The sequence below is a fragment of the Kryptolebias marmoratus genome, linkage group LG6, assembly GCF_001649575.2.
Source record: "Kryptolebias marmoratus isolate JLee-2015 linkage group LG6, ASM164957v2, whole genome shotgun sequence".
NCBI lineage: Eukaryota > Metazoa > Chordata > Actinopteri > Cyprinodontiformes > Rivulidae > Kryptolebias > Kryptolebias marmoratus.
This window is the reverse complement of record NC_051435.1, coordinates 26240229-26262773: the sequence shown is the minus strand read 5'-3', so window position 1 is coordinate 26262773 and position 22545 is coordinate 26240229. Positions and strand designations below refer to the sequence as shown.

Here is a 22545-nt window from a genome sequence, read left to right as displayed (position 1 = left end):
AGCAATCATGATGTGCTACACTATTAGTATGTTATAAATTATTTTCCACTTCCCTGAAATGCTCTCGCGCACGTCACCTCACTCTATATAACAGCAGCATGTTCCCACAATGATACTCTCCTTAACACCCAGGAACGCACTACACTTTGCTCCACGCCTTGATCTGGCATAACTTTCTCAGAACATGTCAGAACAGGAAGATCACGCCATGCTAGCATGGTACTGATGGTACCGATGGCATGATGGCGGTCATAGCCTTAGCATGAGGCCAGTGAGGCCAGCCTTGTTTCAAATTTTCAATGACTGAGCCACATCTGTGAATACAGGCTACTCATAAAGGATACACTGCCAACATGCTCCACCCAGGACCATGATGATAAAACCATCATGACCTCCCTATGCATGCTCAACAATTGCTATGACCTGTGATGCTCTATCACACGTAACAGTGAGCCCATTGAGTTCCAAGTATACCCCTAAAAACTGCCAAGATGCTTCAAAGACCATTCACATTCTGGTTGATTATTTTATGTCATAGCAGGGTTGTCATCTAGTGTGAAGGAGCACTAAGATACTGTAAAAATGTGAGAAGTATGTGGAAAAGTAGCATACAGTGCCTTGCAAAAGTTGTTTTTTGCTTTTATTGCTGTAATAAGTCAGTCATGATCACTATGAATTGGCCTTCTTTACAAAATATATATATATATTAAAAAAAATTCAGTATCAAAGTGATACCAAATTTCTATAGAGCAGTACCAATTAAATAAAAATATTTTATGTAAAATAAGTAATTGCACAAATATTCACATGAGTCTCCAAACAATCTATACAAACTATAGTTGAGATTGACTCTGAGTTTTGTTCAACAGTGGTTTTCTGTTTGCCTCTCTCCCATGAAGCTCAGACAGGTGAAGAACCTGGACAACAGTTATTATATGTACAGTCTCTCCCATCTCACCTGCTGAAGCTTAGGGCTCCTTCAGAGAGCTCACAGGTGTCTCGGTGGTCTCTCTCGCTATTCTCTTTCTTGCAGCACGGTCACTCAGTTTGTGAGGATGGCCAGCTCTTAGTAGATTTAGACATGTCCTATATCCCTTCCCTTTCTTGATGATGGATTTAACAGAACTCCAGGGGATGTTTAGGGCCTTGAAAATCCTTTTGTATCCAAACCCTGACTTGTATATTCATGAATGTTTTCTCTGAGTTGAATTAGGACAGTCACTTTAAAGGGGTTGAAAATTTGTGCAATTACTTTTGCACGGCACTGCACATGAGACAATCTGATAATCATGTCAATCAGGAGCTACAATGTATTTCAGGGACGTATTTTTTTGTACAACGTAATGCAATCCTAACAGTGGTTTTAAGTAGATATTTATGTCTGGTTCTAAACATAAATAAGTAATTTTTAGACATGTTCATCTACATTCAAACAAATATGACTGGCAAAAGACAAGATAATTACAAAGATGTTGGTACTTAATAACACAATTACATTTGTAAGAGTTGTCCTTCACACTTTACTGTGATGTAAAAATCTGACACACATTTAAGCTTATAAATTGGTAAATCAATTAGGCAATCAATTAGGCCCATTTGGTTAAATAATTGAAAATGTCCCCTACTGAGCATATACAGTTAATAAAAAGGAAGGCACATCTGTGGGCACCACAGTGACTCAATTGGCTCAAGACCTTTATGCCATGTTTGTTGACATATTTTGAAATTTTCTTTATGTAGGTTAAAATGTGACAAAATGAAGCATGTTTTGTAAAAAAAAAAAAAAAAAGTCTTAAAATTTATAATAAATACATGTAAAAATCACGATGTTTTCCTGTTGTATACTGTGTACTAGATATGCATTAAGGTTGAACGGTGGGAAAGTCACAGCATACTACTGACTTCTGTCAGCCCGCTCCAGGGCAGCTGTGGCTACACTGTAGCTTGCCACCATCAGTGTGTGAATGTGTGTATGAATGGGTGAATGATTGTCTGTAGTGTGAAGCACTTTGGGGTCCTTGGACTAGATAAAGCACTACACAAGTGCAAGCCATTTACCATTTACCATACTATGACATAAGAATGATGTGTACTGCGCTGCCATGATGTGACTGTCTCTTGTTAGTGTAATGTTTTATTTTTAGTCTGTTGTTGCTGCAGTGTATCTGTGATGTTCATCAGCAGCTTCTTGTCACAACTCTGAACCAACGGTAATGTCTGATTTACTATTTTCTGTCAGTATGCAGCCATGGTCTCATCACAGCATCCACACTACTATTTTCCTGATATAGTTTATTGAATGTTTTTTGTTTTTTTTAATCAAACTACTTTTGCATACTTTGTGCTATTTTTACCATTCATATATCAAAACATTTTGCTCAAATGGAAATAGTGTGCTACAAGCTTTGGTTTTTGTATCTTATATTTTACAAATTATTTCACTTTCTTTGGAATAAAATTTTCCATAGAAATACAATGAGATCTGTTCAGTGGCTGTTCAGTGCTTTAAAAACATTGTTCTTTAAAATTTGTTTCAGAATACTTTATTTTTGTCTCATACTACTTTCAGCTTCCATTTAGCTAATTTTAGCTTGAAGCTACAGTTTAGCTAGTTTTAGCTTTAAGCTGTGGTTTTGCTCATTTCAGCTTTGCCAATATTTGCTTTTAGCTGCTATCTTGCTAAATTTAGATTTTATATATGGTTTTGTTAAGCTTAGTTTTACTAATCTTAGCTTATAGCTAGTGTTTTGCTAAATGTCACCTTTAACTACAGTTTTGCACATTTTAGTCCTGTTCTGCTTGTTTTACTTTAGCAATTCAGTTTCAGCTTCTTCAACAAGTTTCAACAAAGTTTTTCAGAACTTATCAATCACACGGTCAACTCTGGCAGATCTCACTCTGACAGTCTCCTTGTTTTCAAGTAAAGGTCAAACCGAACCCACAACAGCAACTTGCACATCAGTTTTTTTCCAGGTCCATGTGTGTGGAATGAATGACATATATAATGACATAATGAATCACATATTTGGGTGTTGATAACAGGATTTCTGCTGTTTGGATTAAGCAGTTACCTGACTTATCGTCAAATTTGTTTGATTGGTTCAGCGGTCAACAATCAGACTGTGTGGTTACGGGAGCTGAATCACAAATTGGACTGAATTGCATTTCTGGAACTCATAATATGGGTTACATCTTGAGGAAGTTACTCAGGCGGAATGGACCTGGAATTTTGCTGTTTGGATTTGCCATTGAGAAGTATCAGCAAGACCTTTAAGGCAGACAAAAACACCATGTCTGTCTGACCCAAAACAATTATTGTTTGTGAATATTGGCTCCCCTAGGCTGACCTTGGTCAGTTATATCAATTTCTCCTCGGAATTTATGTAAAAAAGATGCTCCCTCCTGCCTAAGGACATCTGTGGATCTGCTCTGGGCTGGCTGATGAACATTCCATCACATTATCAAGAACAATATGTATGTGTGTGTGTGTGTGTGTAGAGGCGGTCTTCCACCGCCTCTACACACACACACACACACACACACACACACTTTATGCTGTTTCTGTCATCTCTCTCACTCCACAGTTTTGCGTTTCATTATTGATTTGCTGTATTGGATTCTGTTTTTATTTCTGTTGTAAAGCACTTTGGATCACCTTGTTGCTGAAAAGCGCTATATAAATAAATCTCACTTCACTTCACAAGTAGAAAACATTGGTCTTATATTAGTACACATCATGTGACCTAAAACAGTACACAACAAGGTACTGAAAAAACTCAGTGCAGATGTTGTTAGTACTTTTACCACATACTCCATTCGCACAATAAGTACACAGTAGCAACCATGTAACATCGTAAACAATGCTGTATTCTTGCTGTACATCTGGCAAGACTACAAAGGACTATTTCGCCGATACACAGCTCTAACAAGTCAGATAAAAAAGACAAACCAATGCAAGGCCTATTACATATAAGAGCACCATAAATACACCACAATACTGTGGTTGCGTAGTGTAGAATGAGACTGTGTAATTATTCTTGGTGACTGCTGCATAACTTTTGTTATTCTGGTGTACATTTGGTATATTTGACAATATAGAGTTCTTAAATGACTAATACATCTGTGACAGCCTGGCAATGTGGGAGATCACTAACAAATTTTAACTTGGTACCTGTAAAATTCACAAAAGTATAACCATTTTACTGTAGGTTATTCTCAATTAGCTGTGGCGGACATCTTGAAGTGGGTTGACTTCATTTAATCAGTTGTAAATGTAGAGCCAAATATTATTTTTTGATAGTTTTTTTAAAACTGATCCTGTAGTTAATGAGCTATTTTGCTAATAGACAAACAGCTGTAACTCCAACAGTTAATGCCTAAGTTATGTCACATAACGTGTGCTCAAAATCTTTGTTGGGGAACATCTATGAAACTGGCAGTGTTAAAGCCATTCTTGTGTTTTCAAATATCAGTTTGCTGTGGCAGCTATCTTGAATTGGGTTGACTTCAAAATCAAATTATTTAGTTGTAGATGTACATCCAATGATTATTTCCCTGAAAGTTTAATTAAAATCCATCCTGTGGTTCATGAGATATTTTGCTAAGAGAGTCAAGTCCATTTAGTTAATGGCAAAAGTTTATACAAAGATCCTGCACTATCAACCCCCAGAATGTGTGTTTAGGATCAGTCCTAGCAACTACCACACCAAATGCCATGAGAGATGCTGCATGCAAACATTTGTGCCAAGTTTGACTCTTCTTACAGAGACTTCTGTATTTTCCTAGCCATACATCGGACTTGAAACCTTCAGTGTTTGCATCTCATCTGACAAGAGAAGCCCTCACCTAAGCGTACCTGGAGATAAAATAAAATCCTATTGTTGATAACAGAGGTGTGAGTCTGTGCCACTGTGATTTATGTTTCCATCAAATGCTCCACTGGGTTTATAGATCCCTCAGATGGCTCAACGGAGTCAGGATCTGTGATTTGTAGATTCAACATTCAGATTGACTTTACCTTCAAACCAGCTCATCGTAGCACAAGCGTTGGATGTGTGAACGGTTACAGAAAAGAAAGTTCACCTTCATGCTGTGCATGTAGAACTCAGACAGATAAACAGTTTTCTATCTATTTGTGGTGCATTTGCATGCATGCTGTGTGCAGGGACGAGTGGGATGCAGACAAACAGACAAAACCACCGGAACAGACACACAAACACCACCCGGGGAGGTCTGCGGCGAAGAGCGTGGGAAGATAAATGGTGGTGGCATGGTGATTTACAAACGTTAGGATTTAAATGATTTCAATGACTTTCATGCATTGAAAGATGTGACTCTGGCACGCTGATCCATATTCAACAAGGGCAGCTTTGTAAATGCACTGTGTGTGTGTGTGTTACTTTGTATGTCTCCTGTAAAGGATGCACATCTCAGGGGCTCCATCAGATAAGAAAGAGGCAGCAGCAAACAGTCAGCGTTAAACAGCGATAATAGCAAAGAATGCCGTCCTGGGCCAATGTCAGAGCTGCATTTAATCCATAATGTTTACACTTTCATTGCCATAAACCTCGTCTCCAGCCAATACAGCCCAAGCCCACAGCATGTAACTGTTTGTTAGTAACAACACAGAAAGAAACTCCAAAAATACTATTGGACAAAGCAATTCATACATCAGGAACGAGAAGCAGATAAAGTTTTGCCACTGTCTTTGCCTGTGTCTGTTTGCTTGTTCGTAGCCTTAGCAAAACATCTCATGAACCAGATGACAGATTTTATTGAAATGTTCAGAAAATAATCATTGGATGCACATTTATAACTGATTACCGTAACTTCTGGAGTGAACCCCATTCAAGATGCCCTCTACAGCTAAGCAGCCTCACAAAACACACAAAGGTGTTAAGTCAGCGAATTTTACAGATATTGAGCTCACATTTGGTGTGGTAGTAGCTGAGAGTAATCTTCAACAAATACTCTGCCGAGTTCTAACACGTCTTGTGAGCTCTCACATGACATAATTTTCAAGGTTTTTCCAGCACAACATGATCTTAGTTTAAAACTGGCATTAAAGATGGCAGACAATGTGCATTCCTTCAATTATAGTTGGGCCTTTAATTGTTTTTGTGATCAGTTCAAAAGTTCTATTTTACTGACAGACTGAGCTGATTTTGTATTTATTTCCAACATGGTTCAAAAGAACAAAACCAGCACAACGTCTGTTAGGTTTATCACACATCACAAATGTTTTACAGCTCAATTTTCACTTCCAGTAAATGCACTTTCCCTTGCCAAGGCAAAGTAGCACTTTGTGTATCTGACTGTGTGCTATGAAAGTAACAGGAAGAACAAGTGTGATTGCTGTAGGTTCTATTTTAAAAAGACCCATTTCATTAACTAACAGAATGATGCAAAGACATGCACACAAAGGCAGCAAACAGTTAGTTAGTTGCTAAAGTATTTACACCCATTGTTGTTCTTTTTACTTTGTTGCCTTGCAATCTGCAATTTAAATTGATTTTTTGACCCCAATGAATGAATCAAGAAAAAATACTCCATATTAATGAAGTTAAATGGAGGGAAAAAAAACTATAAAACTGAAAGGTAGTGCATATAAATGTATACTCATTTTGCTTTGAAGCCCCAATTATGTGAGAAAGGCTGCATGTCTGCTGCTTATTTTATTTTATCTTACATAATTTGTACCTTCAGAAGTCCCATACGATAATTAGTTAAATAAGATCCAGCTGTTAGCAGCTTGTTAAGTTCTTAAGGCCATTTGGTCCATATAATGTATAATTGTGTGGTTCCACATCTTGAATTGGCTGGCATCATCTAACTCCTCCCAATCGACACCCCTCTGTTTTCTGGTTGGACTTTTCATCTCCTGCTTCTCCAACCACAGAAGTGGCCCATCTATTTAAATCATGTTCTCCTGTCCCTGGGGGCGGCTGTGGTTTAATCTGAGCAGCTCACCACTTTGTTTGGGTTTCTCATAAAATATTTGAACTTGGCTTGTTAGATGATGATTAAAATGTTTCTTAATTCAACTTTGTTTTTGTCAGATTTTGTTTGTGACAAAGTGTTTGGTTTGACTTGTCTTTTGTGCAGACTGTAAAAAACTTTGTAAGGTTTTGGAGACGGGCCCAGAAGTCTTATTTATAGAAACCTTTGTTTTTGGTAATTTGGGTAGAGTTTAAAAGCTTTTGAGTTTTGAACTTTATTATTCAAAATTTTGTAAATTTGTTACATTACATTTTTGTTAAATACTACTTACACTTTAAATGTTTGACTTAATTGTTTGTTTTTATGTTAGATGGCACTTTGTTAAGATGTTATATTTGTAAATCCTAATCTAATGGCCCTTGAGGACCAGGATTGCCCATCCCTGGGTTAGATGGAGCAAGATCCTGGAGATAGACCTGAAGAGAGTTCATGCTGGAACTGCTGCAAAAGGGGGTGACACAAAGTATAGACTTTGGTGGGGCTGAATACATATGCACACAGCCTTTTTTAGTTTGATCATTTTAGAATTGTTTTAAAATGCCCACCCCCCATGTAACCTTATTAATCCGGAGGTGTTTTTATGCGTAGAATTATTACTTATTCAAAAAAAGTTAAAAAACAAGAACAACTGGACTTCTACAACCCCTGGCAAAAAGTATGGAATCACCAGTCTTGGATGAGCACTCATTCAGACATTTCATGCTGTAAAACAAACTCAGATCAAAAACATGATACAATAATAAGGTCATTCCAAAGTGCAACTTGTTGGCTTTCAGGAACACTCAAAGAAATGAAGAAAAAACATTGTGGAAGTCAGTAAATGATACTTTTATTGATCAAACACAGGGAAATAAATATGGAATCACTCGATTCTGAGGACTGGTGAACAAATCAGACGTATCTTTGATACCGATTGTTAGAAGGATTAACTGTCAATGTTTCTAAATATCTGCTGTCTGTTCTCGGCCCGTTAGTCAGCAGCTCAGAACATCACATCCAGAATACCATGGAGGAGAAGGTGAAGGACGTAATCATGGAGACGATGAAACTATGGACTCTCTTGACGTCACATCACTCTTTACCTGCGTTCCTGTTGCTGAAGCTGTGGAGAGGGTCTGCTTAAGGTTAAAATCAGACACCAACTCCTGAAACTGTGCCTACAGTTAACCTACTTCACATATGGGGGGCGATAGTATAGACAGAAACATGGGTGTGCTGAGGGGTCCAGTTTCTCCTGTTGTTGCAAACCTGCACATGGAGGATGTAGAAAAGAGAGCCTTGGTCTCCTTCTCAGGGAAACCACCAAGCCATTGGTTCAGGTATGTTGATGACACCTGTACAGTACTTACAGTTGGACTCCCATCACCCTCTGGAGCACAAGTTAAGAGTCATTAGAACTTTGTACCACAGGGCAGACAGCATTCCCACTAACTCAGGAGCCAAGGAGAAATCCCACACAAGATGGGCCCTGGAGCCATGTGGATATCCTAACTGGGCCTTCCTGAAAGCAGATAAATTCAAACAGGACTCCAGCCAGCGACTGGGTGAAAAAGAGGACCTTTAACCCAGACCCAGACCAGGGGTCATTCTGTCTGTTCTGGGAGTTTCAAAGAAGCTGAGACATTTATTTTCTAAACATGACGTCCCAATGGCTTTCAAAACCCAAGATACACTCAGCAAAGACTGGTTCATCCAAAGATCCGGTCCCCTGGCACAAACAGAGGAACACTGTGTCTGCTGTTCAGAGCCAGGAGGACTTTGATCATCAGGGCCCTAACGATCGGTCGTTAGGCTGATGGTCCTCTTCTGCAGGTGAACAACTAGTTTTAGGTTTTACACCCAGCTGAACCAACTGATGCCGCTTCTGTTNATGCTTCTTGCTACTCCACGTCGTCCAGCAGCCCTTCAAAGTGTCATGACTGCAGGTGTTTTTAACTGCAGACTAACGGGCACATCTAATCTGGGACAGGTGTCCATTTAGGGAAAGAAAATAGACTGGGTGTGTCCTTATTTTCTACCTCCAATTTGAGTGATTCCATACTTTTTTCCTCAGAATCGAGTGATTCCATATTTATTTCCCTGTGTTTGGTCAATAAAAGTATCATTTACTGACTTCCACAATGTTTTTTCTTCATTTCTTTGAGTGTTCCTGAAAGCCAACAAGTTGCACCTTGGAATGACCTTATTATTGTATCATGATTTTGATCTGAGTTTGTTTTACAGCATGAAATGTCTGAATGAGTGCTCATCCAAGACTGGTGATTCCATACTTTTTGCCAGGGGTTGTATTCTGTAGTTGAAGACGTTTCGCTTCTCATCCGAGGAGCTTTCTCAATTCAGAAATAGAGAGTGTGGAGTAGAGCTTTTAAAGCTGAGATGTGGGGGAGTCACGTGACGCGCTCCACAAGATGGCTGCCTAGGAGCGCTCTAAGCCTTCCCTCATACCCTATTCTGCATATAAATTACACAAGAAGCCGAGTAATTAGCGTCCTGTACCGGATAATACCTCTGCGCTATTGGTAAAATGTCTAAGATGACCAGAAATTCAGCCTTGGTTCACTCTTGAGACAGCAGCCTGTCTGCCACTTGCACTGTCTAGCTGTCTATCAATTAACCTTGCTCCTCAGAATCAGTCGCATCCGGTTCTCTCCCATATGAAATGGCTGTGGAAAAAGATAGCTAAATTTTTCAAATTTGACCCATATCTTCATAAATCTGCCAGCGTTTGGTATAATCCTAAACTTCGCATAGGTAAAACCCCTTTTTTCTGGAAGTCCTGGTATCAAAAAGGGATATATAGGTGACTTATATGAGAATGGTTCACTAAAGTCCTTTGAAACACTGGTGGTGGAATTTAAATTATCCAGACAAGACTTCTGGAAATATTTACAATTAAATTACAATGATTGATTGTTTTATGCTGCTAGGGATGAGTCTTTCCTGTCTGCATCTCAAACTGAAACGAAGATGGTTCCTGTAGTCAGCAAGCTTCCTTGACATCTTCTCAAACTCCCACACTACTCCTAGGACTACTCCTCCATAATTATTACTTATGATCAAAAAGAGTGTGTTTAAATTCCAGGTTGTAAGGCAACATAACACAAATTACCAAGGGAGTGGGGTTGAGTGAGTAAATACCTTCTGCAGCTAACTGTAAAATTCCAATTTATCTTCAGAATATTAGTTTTGATTTTATTTTTAACTAGTATGTTGCTCCAAACCCATTTCCATGAACATGTGTACTTTTTTCTGTACTTTTATTTATAAAGAGTTTACTTGAATCAAAGAAATTACCTTTTTAATGTGTTTATTTATTTATGTATTTTAAAAATATTTTTCTTTTGCATTTTTTTCCTCCATTTATTTTCCAAAGCTTATTATAAACTCTGTCTCCTGTTTATATGTCTGCATCATTATACAAACAAGAGGGTGTATTTCAAAGTGTGAGATAATGCAAAGCTAAAATATTTGTTGTTAAACAATCATTAAGTAGTGCAGGCTGGCGTGCACCACAAATCGTTTCCAAATAATTTATTTCTATATCTGTACAGCCTTGCCTCTGAGTAACGGAGCTGTTTGCAGTAAAGCGTAAAAGTGAATGAAGTCAGTACCTTGACGTCTCGGTGGATGATGTTGTTGTCATGGCAGTACCGAAGCGCCTCGAGGATCTGTCTCATGTAGTGACTGAAAATTAAATAAATAAATTGTGCAATTAGTGTTATGTCACAACATTTGTTCACCATTAATTTATCACATCATCAGGAAAAAAAATGTATGACATAAAGCAAGTGTGTCAAACTCCAGGTCTTGAGGGCCGCTGTCCTGGAAGTTTTAGGTTTTTCTGCTCCAACACACCTGATTAATTACCTCCTCACCAAATCATCAAGTTCTCCAGGAGCATGGCAACAAGTCATCCATTTAAACCAGGTGTTTTAAAGCAAGAACACATCTAAAACATGCAGGAGAGCGGCGCCCGAGGAATGGAGTTTGACACCTCTGACATAAAACCTCACCTGGCCACTGCTTCACTGTAGACGAAGCCCGCATCGGCCCTCTTCACAATCTCAAAGCACAGGTCTGCTCCATCCATACTAATCAGGAAAGGAAAGAGACACACAGTGAAGGGGGAGTGCTGAGGTGAAAACACCACAGCAGGAAGACTGGTGAAAAAGGTTATTCTTATTTAAACTTCTGTGATTAGCTGTGGAAGGTGATGTAAAAAGATGTGGGTCACTAATTAGGAAACATCTCTGATGTTGTGATGTAGTAGATTAGGTATAAAGCTAAAGTAATGTTAAAGGGATAGAAGGATTTTGCTTGAAGAAGCTGAAACTGAATTGGTAAACAAGTAGAACAAACCTAGATAAAACCTAAAATGAAAACAGTTGTTTTTCTTTCAGCTGCTCCCTTCTTGCAGGGGTTGCCAGAGCGAGCAAACTTGTACAAAAGATTTGGCAGGTGTTTTACATGAGATGCCCTTCCCGATGCAACCTGGGCTTGAACCTGCAGGATTACAAGAGCATGGCACTGACCACTGAGCCACTGCAGCCCATAAATAGGAAAACAATTGTGTGAATGCTGAATCAGAATTCACACAATAACCATGTAGTTTGAAATTGACCAGACTGTGAAGACTTAAATGATGGTGTTCACATGAATTTTGAAGATTGGAGTTGTTTTAGGATGAGAAAAAAATGGCTTTGGTAGTAGGTTTGATTGAACTATTATAAGCTTGTCAATGTAGTACGAGGGGACCCACTATTAAAGTGGAATTATCATTTTTTTGAAAACTTTATGTATGTTGAATTTCAAACATACAACAAAACATCCAATGATTCACATTTTCTCAATTATTGAATATATCATTACATATGACAAAGACTCAAGACAAATCACAGAAAGAACAAGGAAAGAAGAAAAAAAAACACCTAGGTCATACTATTATAATTTTGATTAAGACTGATCAACAGTACATAGGAAATGACATGCATAACTAAAACTGCTGACCAGGTAACGTATTCACATATTGAATAAATGGGTTCCATATTTTTCAAAATGTATTAGCAGAGCCATTCATGGTGTATCTGATTTTTTTCCAATTTAATATTTTGCATCATATCTCTAATCCAGTGACTATAAGTTGGAGGTTTTTTGTCTTTCCATTTAAAAAAGAATAACCCAGCTAGCCAGCAGGGACGAAAAGGCAATGACATGTTGTAGATATACAGAAGAATTACCCATATTATCTGGGCATGATGTAATACCACAAAGATGGCAGTTATAGGGAAAGACTGAATATTATAATTGAATACCTGGAGTAATGTTTTAAAGGAAGAGTTCGAGAACTCTGCAAGCTTTGAGCACAACCATAACATATGAAATGTAGTTGCCGGAGCCTGGTTGCATCTGATTCATGTGGGGTTTTTATTTGGAAATATTATGACAAGTTTAACTTTTGAGTAATGTAGACTGTGTACAATTTTAAATTATATTAGCACATGGCGTGAGCAGATAGATGACGTGTGCACTTTATGAAGGGCTTTCTCCCATTCCACATCCGAGAGCAGAACCCCCATATCGTTAATCCATTCTTCACTTATTTGATTCACAGGATTGCTTCTGTCCATTATCTGTGTTTACATCATTGACACTCTTGCTTTATTTAATAGATTGACCTTCAGCAAAGATTCTAAATAAAAAGTTGGAGGAATGTCTGGGAAATTGACAAATTATTTACGTATAAAGTCCCTAATTTGTAGATAGCAAAAGAAATGAATATTGGATATTCCATAATTTATAGAGAGTTGTTCAAAGCTGGCAAAAATATTTTCAATGCATAGATCTTTTATGCTACAAATACCTCTGATTTGCCACGCCTGAACTTTAGTATCCAGCAAAGATGGTTGAAAAAGGTGGTTGCTTATTATTGAAGAATAGATGGAAATATTTTGGATGCCCAAACATTTTTTTTAAATTGCCTTATGATGAGCAGAGATTGACTAATGATTATATTCCCCTTCACATCACAATTTGTTGTTGGTAGGGATGCACGTAGTAAGGCAGGGAGAGAATATGGCCTACTTGTGGTATATTGAATCTAAAGCCCAGTCAGGGGTGATCCATTTCAGTCTTTTAACCATAGACAAGTAGCGTTTAAATTGGCAGCCCAGTAATATGAGCAGAGGTTCAGTAAGAACAGTCCACCAAGCTTTTTTGGTCTTTCCAAAAATTCTCATCTTATACCTACATATTTATATTAATAAAAAATACAAATGGAGAGACCAACTAATTAATTTTTTTTTTAAAGATGCTGGTATGAGTACAGGTATAGCTTGAAATAGGTACAGATATTTAAGTATTTTGTTCATCTTCACAGAGTTGATTCTACTAATAAGAGATAATGTTCAAGCTGCTCATCTTGTTTTGTTTGCTCCATAAGTGGCAGAAAATTATTTTTCATTAACTGATGGAAGGATTTTGTAACTTTTACACCTAGATATGTAAGGGAAGAAGCTGATAATTTTAAACGTAAGCTAGGATAATTCTCAGTCAGTTCATTCACAGGAAAATATTCACTTTTATTGTAGTTAAGTTTGTATCCTGAAATAACTCCCCTAAGCCTGAGTTATGAGGCGGACGGGTCAGGATTTTTCACTCTGATTAATTTATTTAATTTAGGGCCAAAACCAAATTCATTGAATGTATAAAAAATATTTAAATGAGGAATTAAATGAGGGAGGACTGATTCAAGTCTGAGGGCAATTATTTTTGAAAATATTTTACTGTCACAATTTGTCAAACTGATAGGCCTGTATGACGAACAGTCCAATGGATCTTTATTTTTTAAGAAGTAAGTTAATAGATGCTTGCCGCAGGGTAGGGGGAAGGACCCCCTTTTCAAATGCTTCTTCATTTACTAATAGAAGGAGAGGGGCTAGATGAGCTTTAAATTTTTTATAGAAATCCGTGGGAAACCCATCTGGGCCTGGTGCCTTGCCACTCTCTAGGGATGTTATTGCAGTTAGATTTCTTTCTCTGTAATGGGCTGATCTAATTTTACCTTACAGTCAGGACTCACTATTGGTATATTCAGATTGGAGTAAAAAGTATCCAAATGAAAATTGAATTCTTTTGCATATAATTCTGAACAGAAGTTTTTAAACCGATTGTTTATTGTCTGATGATCTTCACTTAGTGAACCGTCAGACAGTCTCATCTGTGGTATAGACTGGGATGCAGCTTTTTTGCAGAGCTGGCTAGCTAATAATTTTAAAGGTTTATCCCCCGTTTTATAGTAGTGGCGTTGGGATTTAAATATTAGCCTTTCTGGCTCAGTGGACGATAATAGATCTCCTTCAGCTTGCAGGGTTATCCTGGTTTTTATGAGGTCTAGTTGGGGACAATGATATGAGTTCATCAACAGTTTTGATCCTTGAGGACACATCTGTAATATCCCTACAGTATATCTTCTTATTATATGCACTATGAGCAATAATCTGTTCTCTAAGGTAGGCTTTTAGTGCTTCCCATAGAGTTGAGGCTGATACGATGTCTGATTTGTTGACCTTCAAATAGAAATCTATTTGTTCTAAAATAAACCTAACAAAGCTGGAGTCAGCCAGTGAGAGTGGATCTAATCACCATGACCGTCTGGATACTAAAGCGGACATGGTGTGGGATCATAATCAAATTATACTTACAATCACTGACAGCATTTATAAGAAAGGGATCAACCTGGAAAAAGTCAACTCTTGAAAATGATTTATGTACGCCAGAAAAAAAAGAATATTCCCTTTGAGACAGGTTCTTAAATCTCTATGGGTCTATCAACTTGTGCGTATCTATAAACGTTTGCACTGTTTGTGCTGATTTAGTGAGTTTAGACTTGGAGTGGGATGAACGATCTAATATTGGATCCATTACTAGATTATAATCTCCAGATAAAATAAGATTGTGACTATCTAGATAAGGGATAGAACTAAGCATTCTCTCAAAAAAAAAACAATAGTCATTAAAATTGGACGCATCAATATTCACCAGAATAATCGGGATTTGACAAAGCTTCCCCATAACCATCACAAATCTGCCATTTGGATCAGAAATAGTATTAGTGGCATTAAATTTAATATTTTATGGATAAGTGTTGCTACTCTACTTTTACTATCAAATTGTGAGTGAAACACCTGTTCTACCCAATCTCTTTGAATCCTGGCATGATCCTTGTTGCGCAGGTGAATTCCCTGTAGCATTGCTATACCAACATCCAGGTGTATTAGATGTAATAGTGCATTTTTCCTCTTAAACTTCATGATTAAGAAACTTTATAGTCTTCATTTTTAAAATTAACATCCCTGTTGACTGGAATTACCATGGAGATATTATGGCTAATGGTAGATAAAGATGAGAAATCCTAATGTGTCTGTGTTATCTTCATTATCTTCTGTGGGATGTGGGAGGTATTCGCCAACTATGTTGTTCCTGATGTGCTTGAGCGCCTTCCCAGGGTCAGTAAACTTCAGTTGTTTCTTGTCGTAGCTGAAGTGGAATATAGCTGAGTAGTACATCCCAAACTTAATGTGTGCAGCATGGAATAAGCATCTGCAGCTGGAGAAGGCTGCACAACGTCTCTTGATGTCTCTGCTAAAGTCCGGAAAAATATGAATTCTTGATCCCTTATATGTAAGTGTACTCTTGTCCCATGCGAGGCACAGGATCTGCTCCTTGGCTTGGAAATGATGAAGCTTTACAATGAAGGGTCGGGATTTGTTGCCCTTCGTGGGTTTTGGTGGGGAGTTTCTGTGAGCTCTATTGACAGGCAGTGGCATTTGGAAGATGTCCTCTCCAAATAGTTCCACAAGCAGATTAACTCCGTTGGCTTTTTTCCCTCCATTTTTTCCTGTATTCCCACGATTCTGATGTTCTGCCTTTGCGTGCAGTCCTCCAGATATGAAACTTTTTCTTTCAGCTCATGATTCTCTTTAACTAGCATGGCTTGAATTTGCTCCATCTTATCCAGTCTTATATCCAGCTCGTTGAGCCCTTCCTCCGCGCTGGTAATGCTTTGGTCAAGATCAGTCAGCGATGCATGCAAAGCTTTCCTCCCAGAAGGAGTTGATTGTATGGCACCCACCACCTTTGCTAGCGCTTCCATGAATTTGGTGTTAGCATCTTCCATGTTAGCAGCGCTTCTCAAGTTAGTCTGTACTTCTCTACGTCTTTGCCAGAGTCTTCAATAGTCTTGTTTGAAATTTTTACAGAGTTTACGCTTGTTGGGCACAATACCAGAGTTTTAAGTAACCTGAGGTCCACAAAAGATAGGTTTATCTAAGATTTTGCAGGAGCTTTGGTGGAAGCATCTACTCTACAAGCATGCTCCCTTAAAGTGGAATTTTAACTTTATAATGCAAAACTTACAGTTATGTAAAAGTCAATGAAAAAAGACTTGCAAGAACTGCTATGAATCGTTTGTTCAAGGTCAAATTTATTGTCTGAGATAGGAGCAGTTTTGAAACAGCAGCAATCTACTTTGTAAGACTTAATTAAAAAATTTCCAAACTCAGGTTGTTCATAAAGCTATCTACAAAAGTGTAGACTTCAATTATAAAATGTAGAAGATTGGCCCTGTTTTAAGATGGCAAACTTCATTTTCTCAGACTAGCCTTTATTAGCTTGTCAATATGGTCCAAGTGGACCCACTACCAAAATAGAAATCATTATCATTAAAACAACTCTAATCTTCAAACTTGTATAGCAGTTGATGTGAACCCTTTTATTTAAATAGTTACAGCTAGCTGCTGGTGCTGAGCTACTTGCTTTTGAAAATAACCACAAAACTCCATGTAAAACAAACATGTAGTGTAAAACTGATGGCAGTGTAAAGGTCTATGAAGAGGTTTTTGTATGAACAGCTAAGAGTTTTTTAGACTGAATCTGTTGTAAGATGACAACAATCAACTTTGGTTATGGCCACATATTATATCCACTTGAACTAGCTATGAGATAATCATTCCTGTCAGACATGGGGGCCATCCATATGGGGAACATTGTTTTGTGAATATCCAAAGGTTTTTTAATTGTTTCAGCCATGTGTATACACAGAAGCTGTGTTTCATGGGCCCCAAAACAAATGGGTTTCAAGGTGAAAAAAGTTTCAAATGTCACCCTTGCATATTTATGTTGGCCTACCTCTAATCCAACCGAGGACTCGAGGGCATAAGACATGAACAATAATAATGGCTGGACTACATGCTCGCATTTGTGCTAAAGATATTACAGAACCTAGTTCTGAACCTAGTTCAACAACAACAAACCTTTGTATACCATATTACGACAATTAGCAGATAGATGAATAATAACAACAACTAAATGTTTGACTTCAACAAAAGAGAACTAGACAGGGAAGGGTGTGAAGCCCGTATGCCAATGCTTCACACCTTGTTCTCTCAGGGTATCCCCCAAAGAAAGAGGCTAAGCCCGGTGGTAGGTGGCCGTTCACTAGCCAACCGTGATTTAGTAAAAAGAAATGATTAAAGTTGAAAATATGGTTATTTATTATGTGATATTGTAAGATATTTGTGTCAAATATTTACACAACTACAGTTTTAAAAAAGGCACTTTTGAAATACTTTTTTAAACAAAAATACAATTAAAATAATTACAAATTGTTAGCACTTAAGTTGAATCCTAATTTAAGTCACATTTACAAATAAACCAAATTTACCATAAATGAAAAAGTGCAAACAAAGCACCAACACACGTCTCACATCAAGGCCAATGAACAACAACAGAGAACTCTGAAAAACAGAGAGATGCTGTACTGTACTGTGCTTTTTGTGGCACAGGCTGCATGTTGGATCACTACATGTAACAACAAAACAAAGTATATCTAATGCTGAATTTAATAGCATCATTTTACTGGTAAATAAGGATAAATTAGCATGCATCATATTATTATTTTCACGAAGTACACAACAAGCTTACCATATTCAGTCTTGTAAAACCACCCGCTGAATTTCGGCACATCTAAACATTTTTGGTTAAACCCACTCGTTCCGTGTTTATTACTGTGGCTCTTAGCGCCTCGCTTTGTAGTGTCGCTCAGGTCTCCGTGCCCGGCACACAGAGACCTGAGCGCGCGGTGGAGGCGTTTATATTTGCTGTTTACATCGGTGCAGTATTCTCCAAAAAGACAGGGGGCAGTACGCTACGTAACCAGTGGAAATACGGTAAAAAGAGAGCAGATGGTTGTCACATCAAATATGGCTGCACATATTCAGGAGGAAGAGCTGTTGTGTTTCTGGCTGTGATACAGAGAGGATGTTTTAACTTAAAGCATTTAGTTTGACTTTCATTGATTTATTTGCTTTAGTTGTGATTCACCCATCATAGGACTAAAATTTCTATAAACCCTCCTTTTTATCGGCTGCAGCAGTAATCTCCTTCTATGAGTTTTGAACCGTTTGATTATCTTTGTGATCTCTCATAGACGGATCATATAAATGCTGATACAGGTGAACAAGCTCCACTAGAGCTCCAAAATCGTCCATTTTGAATGGAGCGTGGCACGTGCGGTCCACGCAAAGTTACAAAACTTGGGAGGTGCACGACCACGCGACACAACAACACACGGTGCCTTCTCACAGGGGCAGGGACAGTGCGATTGCGTCACTGTTGGCGTGCGCACCCTCGCGCGGTGATTCACGTGTCAAGTATTAATCTACCTGAAAGGTAGCGCTTTTGGGAGTGCGGGGGGGAAGTGTATAAAAAATAATGTATTTTACAATAAGCAAGCGGAGCTTAGCTTTACTGCCCCTGGCGGCAGGAGCAGTAAAGCCTGGCGGCCCGCCAGACTTATAATACACTGGGAGAAACGCTTTCTCTCTTTAGCAGCATTACAGCACCACATACAGGTCTGGCATAGCTACAAACCAGAAATGTTATAAATTTAACATTTGATAATGTCTTGATAAATAGAGAACAAGTAACAAAATAGAAAAGTGCAACACACTAATCTTGTTGACTGACATTACAAGGTTTACATGTATATTTGTGAAAAAAAACTTAATCGTTTGATAAACTTAGAAAGTCTATGTTTTGAATCACAGTTCATTTCAGATAACATGAGCAAAAGGCTCCTTTTGTCTGCTCTCTGTCTTGCCACTCCACAATCTAAACTGTGTGCATGAGCAGAAGCAGTTACTGTAATGAGACTTAATGCTGCTGCATTTAAAAATCCCTTCAGAGTGATTCACAATAAAGATAACGACTCTAATAATTGTCAGTCCAGTGAAGAGCGTGCTGCAACCTAAGGTGACAGAGGTCCTCTGTGCACATAAGAGTGCTCAATAAAGTTGCTAGAAATTAAAACAACACATAAACAGGAGATTGGAGTGATCACACTCAGACACTGTTGATAATGTCTCTCATAATTTGTCTGCCAATTTCTCCAAACCTGCTTCTTATTGTCGCCTCAGCCTCTGCGGCACTTTAACAAAGCCGCAGCACATGCCTGTTTTCTGCACACTCTGATTCCTGCCTGCTGATTAGTGAGGACTAAAACCTGGCAGAGAGGGACAGTCGGCGCTGTCTGGATTTGCTCACTTATCTAATTTACCCTCAGATGGCTGCGGTGTTCTAAGAACAGCTGCCGTGTGCAGTAATGTGTGTGGAAAAATTGTGCACAGAAAGCTCTGAAACCATGAAAAATCTCTTTAAAAGAAGCCCACTTGCATTTTCTTCAAAATTTCCCCTCTTTGCACCGAGTTGTGTGATAGAGCTATGTGCGCAGCTCAAGTGTTTGCATGTCCAGCGATAACAGAATTACACAATAAAGGAATTAGTTCTGGAAGAAGAGAAGAGATGAAGATACCTGGAGGAGCTCTGGGAATGGCGCTGCTTTTAGAAAAGCTGGAGGTAGCAGTAAGTCTGATATCTCATCTTTTTCCTTTCATATATGTAGTACTGCACAATCTCTCCATACAATTCCCCTCTCTACATTTTTCTTATTGCATTCGCATCCTTAGCTAACATGCTTCTTCATATCAAAACTTATTACATAAAACTGCTGCAGGATGCACTTTCAGTCTGCCTCCTTTTCCTCTCTGTAGTCTCGTGACCCCTGCTCCCTCATCATCACAATAACTAGAAGACTCTGTGACATCCACCACTTATCACCCACATGTAAAATGTTTTACCTGACCCCATCCTCTAGGGTATTCTGATGTGACCTGGTAGGATTCTTGCCAGGTGTAGACTTACAATTCAAAGACCATGTAGAGCATGCCGTCTGAGCTGTAGGTTTCCAGCAGCTCCACAATGTGGGGGTGCTTCAGCATGTGGCAGATACTGGCCTCTCTCTTCAGATCTGAGAGCACAGACACAGAAAAGACACAAGGTGAGCATTACTGGTAAAGTGAATCCTTGGAAATGTGGGAAAAATTATGAGCATTTTTTAAATGTTAAAAACCCCAATTATTAGGAAGTGCTCATGACAGATAGCCTGGAAAGAGCCTCTAATATCCAGACAATTGAGAAGAGAACATAGTAATATAAATGGCAAACTGTCAAGGTCTTTTAGGTAATCAGAGAAGGCAAACAGTGCAAATAATAAAAACAAAGTTTAATAACTGTCTTTGAATTATTTTTTTACAAAGTAAAATAACCCATGTTTTTTTTAGATAACATAAGAATGTAAAATGAGCTTGTTTCTGTGTTTTTCTGTTTGAGTGCTGAATGTTGAAATAGTTTTGTACAAGTAAAAAGTGATCAATCACAATTTTTCTCCACCCAGGGTATTCTGCATCCTTACCAGAAGCCCCAGACTATGAAAACAAATGAGAGTGCAAGTATGGATGGGCAGTTTGATCAACCAATCAAATTTGGAGTTATAGTATAGAGCTTTTTTAGTAAAATCACCAAGACAGTTTTTCCTGCCATGATAGACAGCAATACATGGCAAACTGCCATCCAGCAGCTACACACATTTAGCAAGGGGTTGGTACTCATAGTTGATCTTATAGATATTATTCTTAGGCAAAGGCTAGGGCAAGTCAAAACATTGCACCACATCAAAAACTGAGTGTTGTTGGCAGCACACTGACCCTCACACCAAACTTCTAAGCGTGGTTTATCATTAAAACCCATTGAGCCCTTAGAGCAGGACACCTGGACCCTGTTCTTTAGAACAGAGGCAGTCATAGGCAAATGGAGGCATGTTCCTTGGGTAGCTGAACCCAGAAAGTCTGATTAAAGCAGTAGGATGAGACAAAATGGAAATCTGTTGAACAGAGGACAGACAGGCATGTTACCCAGGTGATGAAAGAATGGACAGCCACCTGATCTAACTCTGACCTAGATGAACAGTGGTGGCATTTTTGTCGTTTGTTCACGGGTATTCTTTGGATCCTGTTTACACTTGGCTGCCAGCCTTGACCACATCTTTGCTCAGGCAGAATAAACCTCTAAACTTATGTTTGTTGCGTCAGGCACTGTTGTCAGTGAGATACCTAACCCTAATGCTGGATAGCTAGCAAGGAAACACTTTTTTAAAAATGACTTAATAATAATTGTGCTTTGGATTTTCTGTGATGCAAACCTGGCAGAGTGTTGATAAGTTTAGCTTTTTTTTAACTTTTACTAATAGTCTGCACTTTAACAAACAGAGGACTACAGGGTGTGACGGAAGAGTAGCAGCTGTTTTTAAGAAGAAGTAGCGGTTATTGTTGAGCATGAGACTTCTGGTGGATATTATCGCAGAAATGTTATAAGTGGCCTTTTCGAGAAGACTGTCCAGTAAAAAGTTGGACTTGATTAAAGAAGGCCACCCAACACCTGAACATTTGAACATCTTTTAATCATTGTGTTGCTTACTGTTTGGTTAGCAGTTACGACTGACACTCAGTTGAACAGAACTGGAAAGGTTATGAGAACCTGAAGAGTTTAATTAAAGCTGCATAAAACATCACAACAGATGGTAATTTAAACAATGCTTCCCAACCCTGGTTCTCGATGAACACTATCCTGCTTGTTTTCATTGTTTCTCTTCTCTTTAGCAGGTCCTCAAGTTCTGCAGAAGCACTCATTCAAATCAGGTGTGTCAAAGCAACTAAGGGTGTATTCACACCAGGAAAGTCCTTTGGTCCGCTTGTATGGTCCGGACCAAAAGTGGACTTTATTTTTTTCGTTTGGTGTGGTTTGCATTCACATTGTGCTTTTTTGTAAGCGGGCTATAATTTATAAACAAAGCCACGTGGGTGACGGTCATTGCTCCCATTGGTTCCCATTCGTTCTGTTGGTACAATTACAGTACCATTTTAAAATTCAAGAGCAGCTCATTCAATGTCGGTTTAATGACGTTTTACTTCTACTTTTGGAAGGTAGGTAGGTACATTTATTTATATAGCACTTTTCAGCACGAGGCGACTCAAAGTGCTTTACAACACAAGAACAAAATTACAGACAGAGTTACAGAACATGACAAGATAACTAAGCTAAAACATGACAAAGGTACAGGACATCTAAACTACTAAAACATGATATTACTAAACC

At 38.4% G+C, this 22545-nt stretch overlaps 1 protein-coding gene across 12 annotated transcripts in view; it reads right to left on the bottom strand.

Moving 5' to 3' along the window:
- Positions 1–22545, bottom strand: part of caska (calcium/calmodulin-dependent serine protein kinase a) — a 253773-nt gene that overhangs the window by 133261 nt on the left and 97967 nt on the right. For all 12 annotated transcript variants that reach the window (XM_017429054.3, XM_025008787.2, XM_017429055.3 and 9 more), the window contains exons 3-5: positions 20257–20362; positions 11013–11090; positions 10611–10683 (exon numbers count right to left, since the gene is read on the bottom strand). In XM_017429054.3, coding sequence (XP_017284543.1) covers positions 10611–10683; positions 11013–11090; positions 20257–20362 — 257 coding nt within the window. The remainder of the gene's footprint in view (positions 1–10610; positions 10684–11012; positions 11091–20256; positions 20363–22545) is intronic.